Source organism: Primulina eburnea, chromosome 4 (genome assembly GCF_022965805.1).
Source record: "Primulina eburnea isolate SZY01 chromosome 4, ASM2296580v1, whole genome shotgun sequence".
Taxonomy (NCBI): Eukaryota; Viridiplantae; Streptophyta; class Magnoliopsida; order Lamiales; family Gesneriaceae; genus Primulina; species Primulina eburnea.
The window spans coordinates 35527212-35546840 of NC_133104.1; the positions used below are offsets into that span (position 1 = coordinate 35527212).

Here is a 19629-nt window from a genome sequence, read left to right on the forward strand (position 1 = left end):
TGCCATTGGCGTTTATGTTTCCCAACCCTTGGATTTTGGTGACCACAGTAGTTGCTATAGCCATTAAGTCAGCTTGACTTAGGCCCAATCCTGGTGGTAGTGGCAGAGGGGGGATTCCCTTCATTTTCGTTGTTATTCTGGTTGTTGTTGTTATTTCCGTAGCGCGGGTTGCGGTTGTTTCGTATTGGTCTTCCGTCCATGTCCTACAAGTTTACAAGTTTCTAAGATATTTGTTTGCTAATATATATAATTAAGTCAATAATTATCACGGAATCCTAGTGGTTCGAACATGAAATGGAATCGGCCAATGATTAAACCAAATAAATTTTTTGTTGATTCAAAAAAAAATGGAAAGCAATACAAATCAATGTTTTAAGAAGCACAAAAGGAGAGAAAATTCATGAGAAAGCAAATGGATTATAAATCGTTATTACAAATACTCACGACACTAAATCATCAATCATCTAAAATCTCGCCATCTCCTACTGTTTCGTCTTCCATCAGCTCTTCTATTGGTTCTATTTCAGGTTACAAGTCGATAAGGGCATCCTGAAGTTGTTGAACCTGATTCTGTAAGTGTTCGTTATGAATAGCCAGATGCTGCACCATATCTAGCAGTTCTTGAATGATCACTGTATCCTTCTGATGTTGTTGGACCGCTATAAAAGAGGTCTTCTCCAAGAGAGCCTTGAGATGAGATGTATGTTCCTCCATCTCGTGCTTTTCTTCTTGCAGAGTATGTAGAGTTGCAATTAGTTTCCCATTGTTTTTTTGTTCTCGGGCGAGAGATGCTCGGAGGTCCTTAATGGTATCCTTTTCAGGGACGGGTATAACATTCATGCGAGCGGTGGTCCGAGTGCAAGGCATAGAAGAATTTGAAGTCATTTCCTAAAATAAAAATAGATGGAAAGGCTTAGAACAATAGAATTAGATCTATAGCAACATTAACGGATAGTTTAAAGTATTTCGACACCCGGTAGGATTTCTCGAGAAAATTTCCAAGAATAGAAAGTTTAGAAATTTTTTATATGAATCTGGCCGGGCACGCTAGACAGTTGCGTTGTCAAGATCGTACAAGCAGGATTCGAGTCTTCAAAGAATTCATCATACATAGCAATGAAGTTGGAAGATATTTAAATGTTATTCATGTTCTAGATTATGAAAAGAAGGCCAAAACAAGACTGAACCTGAGAGCTCCGCGCTAGGGCGGCCAAATAATACCTCCCAAGCACCCCAAACGCTGTCCAAGATCACAGATTTCCAGAACCCTCTGTGTTAGGGCGGTCAAAAAATACCGCCCCAGTGCCCCTTGTGCTGTCTAAAGTTGTAGATTCCAGAACCCTACGCGCCATGGCGGTCAAACTATACCGCCCCAGCGCCCATTGCGCTGAAAAGTCTAATTAAGAGTCCTAAGTTACTTGGTAACTAGATTTTTCTTTTGATATCATTTTTATTTGTAATATATGCACGTCGGGAAAATTCCAGTCGGATTTTGGAACTGGCGGCTCTGATACCACTAAAATGTCATGCCCGAAACCGAGATGTGCAATCGGTATTGTTTAACAATTTAAAATAATATAACAACAAGCAACGTAGTACATCAAATAGCCAAAGACTAGTCTATTACATAAATCAATAATCGTCTTTACAATGCAATTAAAATGAAATGCGGAAACGTAAAACACGATAATATAACTAAAGACAGAATAACAAGTCTGGTCTTGAATTGTATTGGCTTTATCACCATCCCCAAAAATATTCTTGTTCTTTATCTTCGATTTGTTTCTCGCTCTTATCTGGGGTGAGAATGTAAGGGGTGAGTATTTGGGGAAATACTCAGTAAATGAGGGTCGATCGTGCATAACAAATATAAAAGTTATAATTATACAGATACATTATCATAATTTCAATAATAAGCATGTTGAATCGAATATGAACAAAATACAAACATAACACTGAAAATCATCTTATTTTCATGGTTTACTGATCAGTCCCCTCTATGTTACTCTTCTATGGGTGAGGCCAAATGAACGGTTACTATCTCCCACCGCATCAAGGCCTAAACAAAACATATAAAATATAAGAATTCCTTGCCATTTCTAATTCGAATTATTACTGTACATTTCAAATGTTTCGAACATGCTTTCAAATATTATAACTAATATCAAACAACAAATTGTTCGAGGATTTTCATAACAAATAGAAACGAATATATCATGTCGATCGAATTTTCAAAGACATACGTATATCATTTTTAAAACAGTAATAAACCTACTTACTTTTCTCTTCTTTGGATTAAACCGTGAGGAACTTGTGGCAGGAATTCCACTCGAACTCGTACAAGACTTGGTTGTTGCAAGCCAAAGCAAGTTTCTGGAATTTCGAACACTATGAATGGATTTAGGATAGTGGCAGCACTTGAGCAGCAACTTTAGCTCAAAATTTGGGACGGAATGTGGGTAGGACGGAGGTAAACCGAGGCTTGAAAATAGCAGCTAGGGAGTTCAAAAATTGGCTAACTTTGTGCCTTGTTTTGGTGTGGTTTCCTTCAACTCTTGGGGGGAGGTTGTTTATAGGTTAGAAAAGGTGGGGATTACACAAAATTTTCAGCCATGTTTATGGTCTCCTGAATGACATTAAACACAATTAAAAGGGCTGAATGGCCAATCAAAACTGAAAACTAAGATGAAGCAACAATAGGAATCTTCAAAAACTTGACAAGATTGTGTGTACTCCCCCCATCAACTAGTATTTGCACCGGTAGCCTTGAAATCTTACCTTTAAGTCGTAAAGTCCTAGAACAAACTTGACCAGCCATGGCATGAAGACTAATTTCAGGGAGTTAACGCTCCTGGACCGTAGAGTGCATGTAATCCAACTGTAAGCTCCTTCACCGAAGTTGTCAATGAATCTAGACTCAAATTCTGCTTTTCAATAAAAATCGCCTGTGATTCCTGAAGTGCATCAAGCTTCCCTAGATTTTCCTCCAATCAAGCAAACCTAGTTCCTTCCGCCATTGAAGACGAGAGCACCAATGTTAGAGCACCACTTCAGTTGATTCGATCTCGAGCTGTTAACACGATAAGGAAAAAGACTTCACAGAGGGAGTAGACAATTTTAGAAGAAGAACAAAGAAGATCTGAGAGTAGAGTCAACAATTATTTTCTCTCTTTTTCCTTATTTTAATTTCACTATTTATAGTCCATTACAAAGTTTGTTGCTTTAATTGCCTTAGAAGTAAAATCATGTTTTCTCTTCTACGCTTTACACAATTATTTGCTTGCATACACAATGAGGCTTAACATTTCATTCTATTATTATTTAATCATCTTTTCATATGTGTTAACCTTTATTGGTTTCCACTTCCCAGCATCGTATCATGTACACTTCTGGAATCTATTATGTCCCTCACAAAATGTAGTTTCACATCCACGTGCTTGGTTGTTTGTGGAGCACATGGTTATTTGATAGATGGACAACACTTCGATTGTCATAGTGAATATCATCACGATCCTGATTTAGTCCCAGATCCTTCATGAACCCCTTAAACCATATTGCTTCTTTAACTGCCTCAATGACAACTATATTTTCTGTCTTTGTACTCGATAGTGCTACAACCGGTTGCAACATGGCTTTCCGACTAACCGCGGTATCATTCAATGTAAAGATATATCAAATAAGATATTTTCTTTAATCAATACTGCCGGCAAAGTCCGAGTCAACAAAGCAGTGGTTGTTCTTGATTCATCCTTCATGTCTTTAAATCTGAGACCATGATTAAGAGAGCCCTTAAGATATCAAAATATCCATTTAAGATCATGCCAATGATCTTACCCTGGAATGACTACGAAGCTACTCACGTAGCTTACTGATATGCCAAAACGATTTTAATAAGCTTTTCATAAATTCATAAGTTGTGGGTAGACTACAACAAGTTGATAAGAGCACTATCTCTGATCGAATTACATGTTTACAGTTTATGCTCAGTTATGTGTGTACTGCAAAATGATATCATCCAAGCTATTAAGAAATCATTGGCTTCTAAAAAAAGAGTTTTCGAGTACAGAATTCTATAACAAGAGTAGGGAATTCAAGTACCCCTGGAATAAGTTCTAAGTCGGGATCATCCTTAGATGAGTCGGATCGAGCAAGATTGAATCTTCCGATCCTTATCTGGAGCTTTCAATCAATCATTCACCGTAGGGATTGAAGAAGGAGAGATCAACCTTACACCTCAAATAGACGAGGAAAAATTTAAGGTTAATACAAATGAGTTTTCAGTTTCTCCATTTCAAACATATCAGCAGAACTGAGAGAAATTAAAAATCAGAACATAAATAAACACAACCAATATTTGGGTTGATATATTAGGAAAATATGTGAGGATATAGATGAAAACAAATTCATATGCTAAAGATGTCAATCTATGATATGAATTTGGAGCTCTTGCCTCACTCTATACCACATCAACCAATTTCGCCATAAATATATGTACTATCTAAGTGGATTCAGGAAGTTGTTCATGAAATATTGGCAAATAATAATTATTTGTCCATATCTGGAACTCTATTTTTTTAGGCAGCACCAGAATCAGCGAGAAAATGCTCACACGAAGCTTTGCACTTCATCAAGCTAAGTAGAACAGACATGAATATTCAGAATTTCATCAAGGATCCTCCAGAGAATGAAACATATCTTGTTTCACCACTCACTAAAGACGAAATCTCCACCAGAAGATCATGAGGATTATGAGTCCGCCTCACTGAGATTGACAAAGTCAAGTTTCCATTTAAATTTTATCAAAATTTGAATATTATGATAGGAAAGACTACAAATTTTGCATAATATATATTTGAAAAGAAAATAAATCTTTTATGGAATAGCAAGCTGTCGGAGAGAGGAAAAAATCGCTAGGAAATTATGTAACATGACTCATGTGGGAAGATGAGCAAAAAAAATCGGCCTAGAATGCCCGAATCAAAAAAGCCAGAATTTGGGAAGGGTTTTCGGTCCAGATTAGACAAAAAACATAATGCGGATACAATTCCAAGTTAAAGCACATAAGTTACGTATTCCTCAATGACCACAACAAAGCAAAAGATTTTTCGACAAAGTTAAAGGAAACATATGAGCCAACAACTCCACTAAATGGTGGATGAACCACTAACTAAGTGGTATACTCACTACAAGATATTGGCGGCCACAAATAGCATCAATAATTCAAAAAATTATTCACAAGTTTGAAGTCTGAATTTCAAATCCGATGGGATTTCTATAAATGTAAGGCATAAAGAAGTTGAAGTTACCGACCATTTCTTCATTTCTTTCAAATAAATTTGTCGTATTTCTCTTTATATAATAAGTAACTAAACAATTTTCTCTCCTTTTATATGAAGTTACTATTTTAATAATATTAATATATCCGAATAAAATTACCAAACTTTTAACCCCTCATATTATTTTCAAAATTAATTTCATTATCATATATCTTGAGATAGGAAACGAAACAAAGTTATGATGTTAAAAATAAAAAGTAAAATGATAATTTGGACATAACTGGTAACTAAAAGGACTAATTAGAACACTGGGAAAGAAAAGGCCTAAACTGAAAATTTCCAAAACATTGAAAACCAAATCGCCAATTACTCCATGTGCCAGCATATGCAATAACATCCTCGACATAAGAATCTCGAGGTAAATGAGATTACATGCATATGAAAATCTATTGACTTAATTTTTACAGAAACGATTCTATATTGGGCTCCAAAACGTCCGAAAACATACTGTAATTCGTTTATTTTAGTCGTGTACGTGCAAAATAAAGCTGACAGTAACTAACAGGAAATTGAAAAAGCGCTCACACGAACTACTACAAGCTCACATAGTAGAGGTAAAGGAAACACAGACATTCAATTTACAACTTCACTATTTTAACCACTCCAGTCCAAAGTAAAGAACCGCAGAGAAAAGGGAGCTGGGATCCGAAGCAGAGAAGGTTCATGGTAAAAATACATAAGAACTGTACAATAAGTGACGTTTTTCAGATATGGTGACACCTTATCTGAAGATGTTAGCAACCTTTGGAGGACGCCATGCAGTGTTGCTGGAATTCTGTCCATCCAGAGTTTGGTTCTCATTTTGAACCCCAGCTTTTTCTTTCTTTGCCTTTGATCTCCCCACTTTCTTACCAACGAAAAGGCCGAACTTCATTGCAGTAAATAGACCTAATGCAATTAGTATAGGCCTGATAGCCCAGTGAAAATCTTCTAGATGTTGATACTTCTTAACCACGGTGGGGCAAGTGTCAAATGAAATTAGTTCTGCTTCAGCTGGATCAGCCAAGAAACTGCTCTCCTCATCACCAATTGTCAATCTACCAGGAAACTTGACTATGAGGCAGCCATTTGGAAGCACTCGACAAATTCTCCCTGTTGCCCACTCCCCACCTCTTTTTCGAGGCCATTCAAACCGAGGGCTAAACACACTGGATTTCAGCTTCACAAACTGCCCCACGCAATAAGGTTTTGCCATCTGTATTTCCGAGTAGTTACCCTTCCAAAGAGTCTCTAATCCTATAAATGCAACGTCTACTCTTCCATCACGGTTGATGGAATGAAGAACACCCACACGTAAATGCTTCTTATCTTCTTTCCTCAATCGAACCCAATCTCCAGCAGCCAGTCCAAATGTGACCCTTTCTAATGTCGAAACATGAACCCTTATCGGGTCATGGATGCCATGCACCCTCACTAAAACATAACCATCTTGGTCACTGTCACGTTCCAGACCAACTACAGACCCCTCTGGGATATTCATATTAACCAGGTTGTGGGAGTTAGGTGATTTCCTTGATCGAACGGTGTCAAGCACTTGGAGGTGATCCTTCGCAAGAAACCATTCAGTATAACCAACACCACCTGGTTTATCCCTAATCATTCTACTTCCAATACCTGTCCAGACTCCATCCTGATAGACTGCATTCTGTGAACTGTTAATTCAGCAAAATAGAAGTTGGCTTCGAAATATTTCAAAATATCACTAGGAAGAGAAAAACATTTAGCAGAGATAGGCTCACGCAAGTACATTTATCTGAAAGTTAATAAAAAAAAAAGGTCCTACAGATTCACTTGACATTAAAACTCTTCTACCAGACTCCTTGCATGAGTGGCACTTCAATGTTGTATAACAGAGATTGATAATAATCTTAGCACATGTAAGGTACTTTGAAAGCCCTAGAGGAATATTTTCATTCGAGCAACAATAACTGAAGATACCTTTTAAATGCATGCAAAATATCTGCCATTACAGGGCGACCCCTGAAATCATACTCGAAGCAACCTATAATGACATTCTCAACTGCAGGAGGAAGCCCACTGGGAATAGGAGGTTTTTCTTGCTTGTTTACAACCAGTTTGTACATTTCATTAACAGATTTTCCATTCCAAGGCGGAACTCCAGTTAGCATCTCCAATATGCTACAACCAAATCCCCATGAATCAGTTTCAACAGATATAGGACCTCTTACTTCCGGCTCCCATTGTTCTGGAGCCATGTAATTGGGAGTACCAAGTCTTCGAGCCATGTCTGAACTTGGCAATGATATCCCTAACAGCGCATATGGTATACCAACATCCCCAACAATGGCCTGGTCATTCCCATTTAAAAGGAAATTACAAGGTTTAAGATTCAGAATAATAATCCCTTTAGCGTGCAGGTCCATTACTCCTTGAGCAAGATCTGCTCCATATCTATAGAAATAATAACGGGGGAAGACGGAAAAGTTACAAAACACTATCATGCAACACTATTAAAAGATTATTTCCTAATAATATAGATATAACCTCAAAACATCACTTAATGACAGCTTTCCCCCTTTAAGTCGAGCCATTTTGTCTCCAAGTGAGCCCTCGTAAAATTTCATGATGATGCATATCTAGAAGAAATGAACACACTGAACATTATATCGTGACTAACCAGATTCTAGGCATTATAATGCAAGTTCGATCAACAAACTCACTTTCTTATTTATAACAGAAAGTCCATAAAGCCAAATAACTGTTTCCAGTCCTTGGCATTTGGACATCAGATAATCCAACTTGTTCAAGGCATCTCCAATGCTATCTTTCTTGATGGGCCGTAACATTTTAACAGCAACTTCATGATACTCTTCATAGTCCTCTGATGAACGATGATGAGTTGCCAGCCAAACATCACCAAAAGGCCCTCTACCAATTCTGTGCCCGAGTTTTATTTTGGCAGGGTCAATCCATGGATTTATCCTGTTAGATGATCTTATGACGGTACTGCTGTCACCAGGATCTCCTTCAATAATCTCAAAATCAAATGGAGATGCTGGTCGATTAGCAACTTGTCCAGCCATTGTCCTAGAATATTGATGACAAAAAATATATATGAGCTGACATCTCTGCCGTAGCCATAAGCTTGGAATACAGAGAAAACTAATAGAACCAAGTTTTATAGTAACATTAGTATGGATAATAAAACATAGTCCTTGGATTTCCCCATTTTAACGCCAACGATCCACTACTACTTCTGGTCGAATGGTTAAATATATACTTCAGGTGTTGAAATTTAAAGAAAAAAGAAAAAAAAGAGAGGAAGCAATCAAGAAAAACACAGCAAAGCAAGACCCAACAAAGATCCTTTTCCTATAACCACAATCTCCAAAATTCATCTCTCCTTTTTGAGTTTGGTAAAGAAAGCGTTCATACCAGGGAATAACTCAATCTTCAACTCTAGCTCACAGTCGTCTTCCTCGGTTTCATCAGAAATTCATGTTTATGCGCTGCTATTTAGCTAAAAACCCATCATTTTTTGCATTCCGTTCGCAACCAAATCCATTAAAAAAAACAGAAAATTCGAAGCCCCGGTGTAAATTTCCAGAATCAACCATGGAAAAAAAATTTCAAACCCATAAACATACAAAAAACAGAGGCATACCAATGTGAGAGTATAAGCGAGACTAAATCGACCAGTCCAGATCACTTACCGAGCGATTGTCGGAAGCAGAAAAAGATCGAGATGAAAAAGGATGAAATGAAAGAAACACAAGAAATTAATTTCAAGAAATTGAGACCTGTAAGTAAATCAACGTAACTAAATTATATACATATATATAAAGAAAACAGGGGGGGAGAGAGTAAGAAGTCATCTCCATGAAAACGGTGTGGTCTACGTACGCCAATTCTTCGCTGCACAAACGAATATATCGCATTTCTTTTCTTTTCTTTTCTTTTCTTTAATTTATTCTTATTTTTCTTATTACAGTATTATTATTTTTTCTTTAATTTCCTCTTATTTTTCTTATTACAGTTTATTATTATTTTTGTTAAAAAAAATTTGGAAACTAACATTGCAACTTGAGATTATTGGGACGTTGATGCCAATAGCCCAAAACCACGGTTTATATATTTTGGTACATTATTAAGGAGGAAGTGTCACATGTTGTTAACTTTGGATGGACAAGTTGGATGGTAGAGTTAGATGCACTAGCATTTGTCTAAGCGGTGAAGCACACTGCTCTTCTTTCAATGGATGATCCCATTTTGATTTAGTGAGAAAAATTATGTTCAATTTGTGACAGTAGGAAGCTAATTGTGATTTGAATTTTATTGACTTTTATATAATGAATTTTTTTATGTAAATAATATTTTACATATAAATATATTATATCATTTACTTATATATACATACTCATACAAGCTGTCTAGATAATTTTTTTGAATATATTATAATATAATATAATATAATGAGATCATACAAGTCACAACGATCATAAAACTCATCTAAAAAATATTTATATTCTAAATTCATTCATAGTCAATTCAACCGCCTAAATTGAGGATAAAGGTCGCTCGAACTCGAGACTAACATCTTTAATGTTATATGCCACGTTTATTAGTAGAGACATGGAAATGTCTCATCATACATGATGAATGCTCATATGATGAGTTACTGAATAACTTTCACTTGGACTTTTCAAATGATTATCATTTATCGAGCGGATAAATATGCGATTATGGTTGCACATCATTAGTCCTTTGACCCGAGACAACATAGAGGCTCTACGTACCAGTGTTGTACTTTGAATCGTTTACCGATTAGTCCTTTGACCCGAGACAATATAGAGGCTCTACGTACTAGTGTGTACTTTGACTCGTTTGCCGACTTCGTGAAGGTCATCAAGTGACGAGGTTGAGTTCAGTTTCGACATACATAGAAGTCGATGCATTATACTTAGGGATTCACCGCTCACTTGTGGTTATAATATGCTATATGATCTGATGAACTAGTAGTGAAATGAATATCTGGCCTGAATAAGAAATGCGCTTCAGAGTAAAGTGGTTTCCTAGTTGCACATACGATATATGATTACTCAAATATACATCACATCGTTATCAAATTCGTATGCAACATTTGATAAACCAATGGTTGCAGATTCGATTGAGATATATGAGTTGAAAGGACCGTATTGTACGCAAATCATGACCTACTGGTTCTTGCATACACTATAAGTGATATCTAGGGAATCACGGGGAGATTCTACTAGGCGTTCTTATCGTGATTCGAGGGGTGTAAATGACATGATGTCTGACTTTCTTGTGACCAAGAGGTTTATACATACAATGGGGCTAACAATTGCAAGCTCGTATAAGAGATAAGTGTTGTCTCGAATTATATGAGTTGTGAACCCACGACTAGCTGTATCTCTTAATCGTTGAGGGTCATACAATTATTGAATTATGTGTTCTCGTTGAGATAGACAAATTCAAGAAGTTGAATTTGATGACTAAGTTTGATGGAGATAAAACATTTGGCTTATAAAGAGGTATATAAGTGGATTTTATATTTGGAAGTTTTGAGGGTTAGCATGATTACTAAACTTGTGAAGAGAGTGAAATTGCCTGAAATTTTGTTGAAGAGTTCCAAAATTAGAAGCTTTCAAAATTGAGTTAGTAAAAATTATACCTAGCTCAGTGGTTTTCGAAAAGTTTGACTTTGCATCATTATAAGGATCTTTGTACCCTCGACACATCAGTGATTTCGATCGTTAATCGGGATTACGATAAAAACATGATCATTGATTGTTTGATGGAATAAACTTGGAGTATTCTTGTAAAACTCTAACTAGTATGTTTCCTAATAAAAACAAAACACCTAGTAGAAATTTTAACTCATTGGACCAGAGTATCCTAATAAATTTATAACTAGATAAGATCACATTATCTACATATGATATATATATATATATATATATATATATATATATATATATATATATATATATATATATATAATTAGATTGTCTAGAAAATATCCTAGTTAGATAAATCTATCAGTAGAAGTTTTAACCAGTTGAGCCAGAGCATCCCACTCAAACACCTACTATTAAATGTCCTAGTTGGTCAAAACTATGGCTGTAAAACGAGCCAATCTCCGGTCATCCCGACGGTCTGGAAATCTCTAACCCAACCCAGCCCAAAAAATAAAAATAAATAAATAAATAATATTATAATTAATTAAAATTTTCATTTCATAAATAAATAAATATTTTTAAAAATATAAAAAAAATTATAATTATTGATTTCACACGTCTATATTTTATACAAAGTAATTAATAAAAAATTCACAACTTTTATTAAAAAATATATATATCACCATAAATCTATAATTAAAAAAAGTTTTTTTTTAATTTTCTTTCCAGACTCGCTGGGCAACCCAAGCCCACCTCGGACAGGCCCGCATAGGCCCCCAATCTGCTTGGGTTGGCCTATCTAGGCCTGAATTCAAATAGGTTGAAAAACTTCAATCCAACTCACTTAAATTGTGTGGTGGGACGGATCGACCCGACGGCTCCAACCTAAATTTTCGAATTTAGTCAAAATTACTAGTAGAAACCCTAATGGGATTTTACATAATCTATGGACTTTATAAATATGACATTACATGTCAAATTTTCACACAAGACATTTTATCTCTCTTCTAAACTTGACCATTCGGTCTCCTCAGTTTTAACCAAGAAATAGGATGACCACCGCACAACCACCACACATCGACTCCATGCCACGACCGGATTTTCTCCGCTTTCCCTCCATTGATTCTTGGCGCAAATTTTATCTAGATTTATAGTAGGATCTAAACAAGGAACATAACTTGCAATCGTAGACCTAATTGTTATAGATTGTAGAACAACGCAATCAGTTGATTGTTCATAGAGATATATAAGAAGAGTTGTTTCTAAAATCCAGAACAGTTGGAGGCAAGTATTAAACTCTAAAAGTAAAATTCAATTAACCCATATGAATGGATTTAGAACCAGATGATGCCCAATAAATTTTTGAATTCTGATGTGTTTTGGGTGCGAGAAAACGATACACCAACAGTAATATCGGAGCATAGATTCTCAAATCATATAGTTCAAGTTTTTTATTTTTCAAATCTTGTCGACTTATTTGTTCCTAACCGCCTAAGATTTTTTCCAGAAAAATTGTGACGTGTATGAAATTTTATTTCAGGAAAAAAAAATTGTTGCTACCCAAAACAATTTGGGCCAACAAGCGTGGGAATTTGCTGAACAATTGGGTAAAGGAGACTGCCCAATATAGTTATATAAAAAAATTTAAATCAGGAAGGACTGCGCACAACCGTGCCTGTGACTGGGTGATAGTCACAACTATTGTCGCTGAAAATTTGACCGATTTAACCTTCAAATTATTATTTTTATAAAATTGTGAAAGTCTCTTATAAATTAAAAAATTAAAATGTGATTTTAATTATTCATGATAAAAATGTTTTTTACAAGAAATTTAATTATTAATAACTTAATATAAATTAAATAAAAGTGTTGATTTATTTTTAATTATAGCTGTTATTGACAAATTTGCAAGATACGTGATTTGATGATAATATGTGATATTTGTTTTTCTATAATATGAGATATTATAAGATATAAAAATGATTGAGACTCATGATCATTATGTTAGGTGTATGTTAGTATATTTTACAATGTTATAAATTTTAATTATGTGATAATTATTAAAGTGAGCATGTTTGTGGCCCCTTTTCATCCCTTACATTTTTATCTCAATGTGTCATGAAAATTAATTTAAATATAAAATTTAGTGAGAGATCATGATTGGAAGATGGTGTACTCAGGTCATCAAAAGTTTTGAAAATTCAAGACATGTAAATACTGCATTTGCATCCCTATATTGAACTAGATTTTTTTTTTACTTAGATCTATGTATGGATCTCAAGGATCAAATAGCTCTCGGTGGTCGATCATCATTTATGTATTATTTATTATGTATTAGATATATTTTACATTTTCCTTGTCTTTCATCAATAGTGGTCGCATGATGAATATTACATGCGATCATTTTTCTCATGCGACAGTCCATTGCCATTCAACATTAATGAGACGGGCTCAATACAGGAAGATAAATGTCGTAATATTATTGAGCTCTTATCAAACGTGAAACAAATTACACGGGGTTGTATGATTTGCAATCGGGCTCTACCTTTTGGGAATTGTGAGTAACTGATATTATTCGAGATCATTGTTTGTTTATTTGACATCGCGTACTCACTAAGAAAATACAATTTCTCATTTTCATCAAAAAGTAGTGAAAATGTCATATAGTGGGAGGTAGTTCATAAAATTAAATATCATATTTTACGTCTTATAAAATATTCTAAATAGTAGGTAATATTTATTATGTTTCCATTTTTATTATATATGTGATGTGGTCACGTAATTCATTATGTGTTATTTTCAATCAACACAACCTAATCGGACCTAATTATCACGATTGGCTAAGGAATCTAAAAATGGTTCTGAACTCAAAAAATATAGCACCTGCTCCAAAAGAAGCTGCTGTCAATTCTAGTGTTGAGGAACTAGCAAAGATTGACAAATGATGGAACAATGACTTGAAAGAAAAGAGAAATATTTGTGCAGAGGCAATACGAGGATACTGTAAATGCTGCTGACATTTACGCACACCTGCGAAATTAGTATGATTTACAAACATGTCTCTTGAGGCATGCTACTTTCAAGGAGCTCATGACTACACGTATGTGAGATGGAGCCTCGGTCCATGAATGAGGTATAAAGATGATCGGGCTCAATAAAAAGCTAGTGGGCTTGGACATGGCCATTCCGAGCAAGCTGTCTATGGACATATAACTATTGTCGCTCTCTTCCTCATTTGACTGGTTTGTGGTGAAATTTAACATTAATAAGATAAAGGCTAGTCTTGAAGAGCTAGTTAATATGCGTACTACTTACTAGGCCACTATAAAAAAGGAAAAACTTGTTTTTTTAATGGGCTCAACGTCAGTGATAAAAAAAAAACCCACATGATAAGGAAAAGAAGCGTTTGCCTCTTATAATAAAAAAATCCTAACAAGAGACAAGCACCTAAGACTACTAAAAGTCCCACAAAGCCCGATAAGTTAAAAAAGTTTGTTTATCCAGCCCAAAAGAGCTCTATAATTGGTATGTTCTATATTGAAATTAATGTCTCAATTAAATATTCTTCTTGGAGATTAGATATTGGATGTAGATCTCATTTCTACAATGATTTGCAGGTGATGAAAAGAAGCAAGAGGCTTAGTGATGGTAAGACCTTCTTAAGGATGGACAATGGAGCTGAAGTACCTACAAATTCCAAATGAGATATTTACTTATTATTGAACAATAATTTTATGTAATTTTTTATATGTGCTTTATATGTTCTTGATTTAGTTAAAAACATTGTTTCTGTTTTTATGCTTGATAAAGATTAATTTCTTGTTCTTTTGCTAAATGCGTTTGCAATATTTAAAAGAATAGATATTTAATTGGAACTGACGAATTAATTCTACAACTTAAAAATGAAAAAATATTCCATTTAACAATGTCCAATTTAACATGATTTCAACAAAAAAAAAAAAGATAGTCGTAATCAAGCACAATTATAACTCAATATATAATGAAGTATTTCTCAAAGAAGTATGCACAAACTAGTGGGAGATGAAATGTTTGATTTGTCAGATATAAACTTTCTTAACAAATTTGAGTCATGTCAGAAAGGAAAAATGATCAAGGTCCCATATAGACATGTGCCTACTAATTGTTAGCATGAAACATGTGCATTCTTGCTTCATTACCTTTACTAATTACTACTCGAGGTATGAGTATATGTATTTGATGAAATACAAATCTGAATCATTTGAAAGGTTCAAAAAATTTAGAGCTGGAGTAGATAAATAATTTGGAAAAAATATTAAAACACATCGAGATCGAGGTGTGTAATACTTAAATAATGAATTTCAAGGCTATCTTAAGAATGAGATTATCCGACAATGAACTCTTCCCGGAATACCAGAGTTGAATGATGTTTCAGAATTTTGAATCGAACATTGATGGATATGTTTCCATCTATGATGAGATTCATTGAATTTTCACCTCCACCCTTTTGGGGATATGCGCATAAAACAAAAAATAAATATTGTTGAACAATGTTCGTAAAAAAGCAGTGAACAAAACACCATTTGAGATATGGATGGAGAGGCCTTCCAAATATTCTTATCTTAGAATATGGAGATGTATCGCTCATGTAAAGTAGACATAGAAAGAAAAATTAGATAATAGATCAGTTTTGTGCTACTTTGTAGGATATATAAATAATTCAGTTGGATAATACTTCTATTATACTAAAGAAACAAAACTATTTGTTACAAATATTGTCATCTTCTTAGAGAATGAGTTTTATGGATAGAAAAGGTGAAATGATAGAACTTGAGGAACTTCAAGAAACCCCAAGCCTGAGATTTTAGAACCCTCACCCCAACATCAATTCGAATAAATACATGCTCCAAGGAGATCTAAAAGAATTTTGAGACCACCATGAGGTTTGGTATGTTTCTTGAAGAATTCCAAGATTAGCCTATTCCTGGATGTGATACAAAGAACTTCAAGAAAGAAATATTTGATGCAGATTCGTCCAAGTTGCTTGAAGTAATGCAGTATGATATGGACTCTATGTATTAGAACCAATTTTTGTCATTAGGAGATCCACATGAGATAATTGTTCTCATATGATGCAAATGGATTAACAAAAGAAAAATTAGGTTAGATGGGAATGTAGTGACCTTCAAGGTTAGATTGATAGCTAAAAAGATACTCAAAGGCAGAGAATTGACTATAAGGAAACATTTTCTCCAATTGCAATGTTCAAGTCCATTAAGATTTTGCTGACTATAGCAGTATGGTATGACTATGAAATATGTCAAATGAATGTGAAGACATTGTTCCTTAATGGTTATATTAAGAAAGAGACTTATATGTCTCAACCTGAAGGATTCACATCAGTAGAAATAAGCATAAGATATGCAAACTTCAGATATTGATTTATGGTCTCTAATAAGCATAAAGGGTTAGCAACCTTAGATTTGAAAACACTATCAAAGATTTTGATTATATTTATAATCTTGAGGAACCTTGTGTGTAAAAAAAAAGTTAGTGGGAGTGTTGTGACATTATTAATAATTTATGTTTCTGATATACTATTAAGAGCATGCTATATGATTATTTCAGACTTATGCTGCTCTACTCGTTTCCCTACTGACTCACCAGTTTGCTCTGGAGGATTGGGTGGTCTAATATGTTCTTTTTCTTTAGCTACATTCTATGTTATTCGAACAAGAATTTTTTTTTTGATTATGCGAAGACTAATTGGAATAACTTTTCTTAAATGAAGTTGTCCTCTTTGAAGAAACTTTCTTTCCCATTGCTGTGCTCGACGCATTCCTTTGTGTCTTATTCAGAGACACTGGCTTATTGGTTGCGTTGGTTGAGGCTTTCTTGACCTCGGACTTATCTTCTAATTTCATTGCAGATATAAAAATTACTTTCATAGAGCTAATATCTGAAGCATTGACCAAGTTGTTGATGCCTTAAGCTTCAAAAAACGTAATCAAGGCTAACCCAAAACCCATCGATGCTAGATATATAGGTGATAAATGTCATTTTTGCATGTCTTATTTTGTTGTTTTTAGTCTATTATTGCATGTGTTTAGGGCATCGTGTCTGCATTTCATCATTTTACTCATCATTTATGCTTATTCTTTATTTCTCACATGTTTCGGGTTCATATACAGGTATATGGGATCAAAAATAAGGAATTGTTGACTAGAAGTGAGAGCAGGGTACAGTAGGATGGGTGGTTTAGCCCGATATAGTGTGCTAATGAATAAAAAAAATACAGATTTGTGCAGAGTGTGCGCTAGGGCGGGTGATTTTTCCTATCACACTATGTGCTTGACGTAAAAAAGAAAAAATAATTACGTGCAGGCTGCGCTAGGGTGGTAGAATTTACCTATCTCAGCGCGACCCGGTAAGGAAACAATATCTCCACCTTTTGTTTCAAGTTTTGAGGACTCTTGGATGTTGTTATATCTAATGGTAGCCCTAGTACATGAAAAACAATAATCATTGACCACTTTTACACACAAGCAGTAACTGCAAGCAAGGAGAAGGAGAGCGAGAGATCTCAACCGAAGAACAAGAACTTCATAACCTTTTTCTTCTTTCTCTTCTTCAATATTTTTTGGAATTAAGGGGTTCCTACCCTCAAAAAAATTTTGTGTTGAATTTTTTTTGAAGATTGAATTTTCGTTTTTAAGCATTCTTGATTATGTTATTGTTTTGATTGCATCTTTGGAGCTTGATCAACTTTGAAGTGATTTTAAATGTTACTTTATATAGAGATGGGATTTTATAATGTGATATGATAATATAATACATGGATCTACAAATTACATAAGACACATGTGATTGGGTATATGTTGATAGTCAAAGACCAAAAATCGAAAGTTAGAGGATTCCATGATTCGTTAATGAGATTATAATTGACACAATCACTTGGTTATTGTATTTAGTTAGTTAGATTAATAAAACTCGACATAATATATTGATAAATTAAGAAATCTCATAAAAAAACATGGCTTAAGAATTGAAATTCGATTATTATAGAAGATTAAGAGGAAGGTGAACTGAGATCCTAACAATTGTTTATTTATAATTTTCATAGTAGATATTTATGTTGTTTTGTTTCCTCATTTTGCTTCATTATTAATTTAGTTTATTAGTTCAATTATTGTTTTAATTAATTAAAGAATTTGACTTAATTTAAATTTGTCTAAGCAATCTTTGTAAGATCGATACTCGTGCTTTGTACATTATATTATAATTTAACTCATACACTTGCGATTCATTAGAACTTAAAAAGATTTTATTGGGGAATTTATAGTGCAAAAAAAGTGCGATCAATAGGTACCCAAAAAAAAAATTGTGGCTTGGGCTTTATTGACTCTTATGTTATGTACAATCTTTATTTTAATAATATTTATGTTTTATACGTTCTCACATTAACTTTATATTTATACACATGTAAGCGGCATAGATAAAGACTTTGATTATATTATGGTACAATGAGGTCGTACGTATGATGGCGATCATGAACCACATTTTAAAAGTTACTTTCTATTCTAAAATTGTTTCTAGTCGATTCAGTCGCATAAAATAAGGATAAATGTCGCTCGAGCTCGAGACTAAGATATATGATTTTGTGTGCCACGTATCATTGGTAGTTACATGGAGATAACCAATCATACATGATAAGTGTCCATGTGATGAGTTCACTGACCAACCCTCCGTCGGATTTTCAAGTGGTTATTTTTCATCGAGTGAATAAATCAGAAGTTACGGTTGTGCACAATTAATCCTTACGACCTTTAGACAAAATAGAGGCTCTACATACTAGTGCTGAACTTTGACTCATTTACCGGCACCGCGAAAGTCATCAGGTGGCGAGTTTAGGTGTAATATCGACATATATAAAAGCCAATGCATTGTATTCAAGGATTTACCGCTCACCAACAGGTGTGGTGTAATGCCCGAGAATTAATCACTGTTAATCAAGGATTATTGACTTATAATTTAACGTGATTACGAAAGGGCCAACTGAGACACGATTTAAGAGAATGTGCGGCTATTTATTTTGAATTTCAGCATGTGTTGCCGAAGCAACACCGCACCCGCGGTGCAATTCCAGTAGGGTAGCAATTTTTGAAAAACTGAGACCGCACCCGCGGTGAGAACAATACCGCACCCGCGGTGCTAACGAGACCGCACCCGCGGTGCGACGTGTTTTTGAAAATTGTGACACCTCATGACATGCATGCAATGATATATATAGGGTAGGACGCCTTCGAAAATTCAGCAGAAATCGAGAAAAGGTCTGAAGGAATTTGCTGAAAATCCTTACGCATTTTGCGAGAAATCCGTCCGTCTGATTTTGAATCCGACTTCGGTATTGAGTTCCTGGCAACGTAGGCTACAACTGGACGTAAGTTTTACTACGTTTTGACATGCTTTGAAATTATGATATTGTCAGAATTGAATAGAACTCATATATGTTGTTCTTGACATGTTAGACATCATAGAATCGAAGTCAGATTAAGAAACGAACTGATTATGGAATTGTTATGAATTTTTAGGGTATATTGATTTATACCAGACAGATTTGAATTGTGATTGGATTACGGATTGTATTAGATATG

At 34.7% G+C, this 19629-nt stretch overlaps 1 protein-coding gene across 5 annotated transcripts; it reads right to left on the reverse strand.

Annotated features, from left to right (window-relative positions):
- Positions 1 to 5847: 5847 nt before the first annotated feature.
- LOC140831006 (protein KINASE OF THE OUTER CHLOROPLAST MEMBRANE 1-like) lies at positions 5848 to 9141 on the reverse strand. 5 transcript variants are annotated; one of them, XM_073194658.1, is made up of 6 exons: positions 9011 to 9130; positions 8733 to 8817; positions 8018 to 8384; positions 7842 to 7933; positions 7275 to 7748; positions 5848 to 6988 (listed from the first exon to the last, which is right to left on the reverse strand). In XM_073194658.1, exons 3-6 carry the CDS (start codon positions 8378 to 8380, stop codon positions 6058 to 6060), a joined length of 1860 nt encoding a protein of 619 aa, XP_073050759.1. In that variant the 5' UTR covers positions 8381 to 8384; positions 8733 to 8817; positions 9011 to 9130; the 3' UTR covers positions 5848 to 6057. The 5 variants fall into 5 exon arrangements, with proteins under 5 accessions (XP_073050759.1, XP_073050760.1, XP_073050761.1 ...); XM_073194659.1 differs by having other exon boundaries at positions 8733 to 8806; positions 9011 to 9129; XM_073194660.1 differs by lacking the exon at positions 8733 to 8817 and having other exon boundaries at positions 9011 to 9141.
- Positions 9142 to 19629: the final 10488 nt, after the last annotated feature.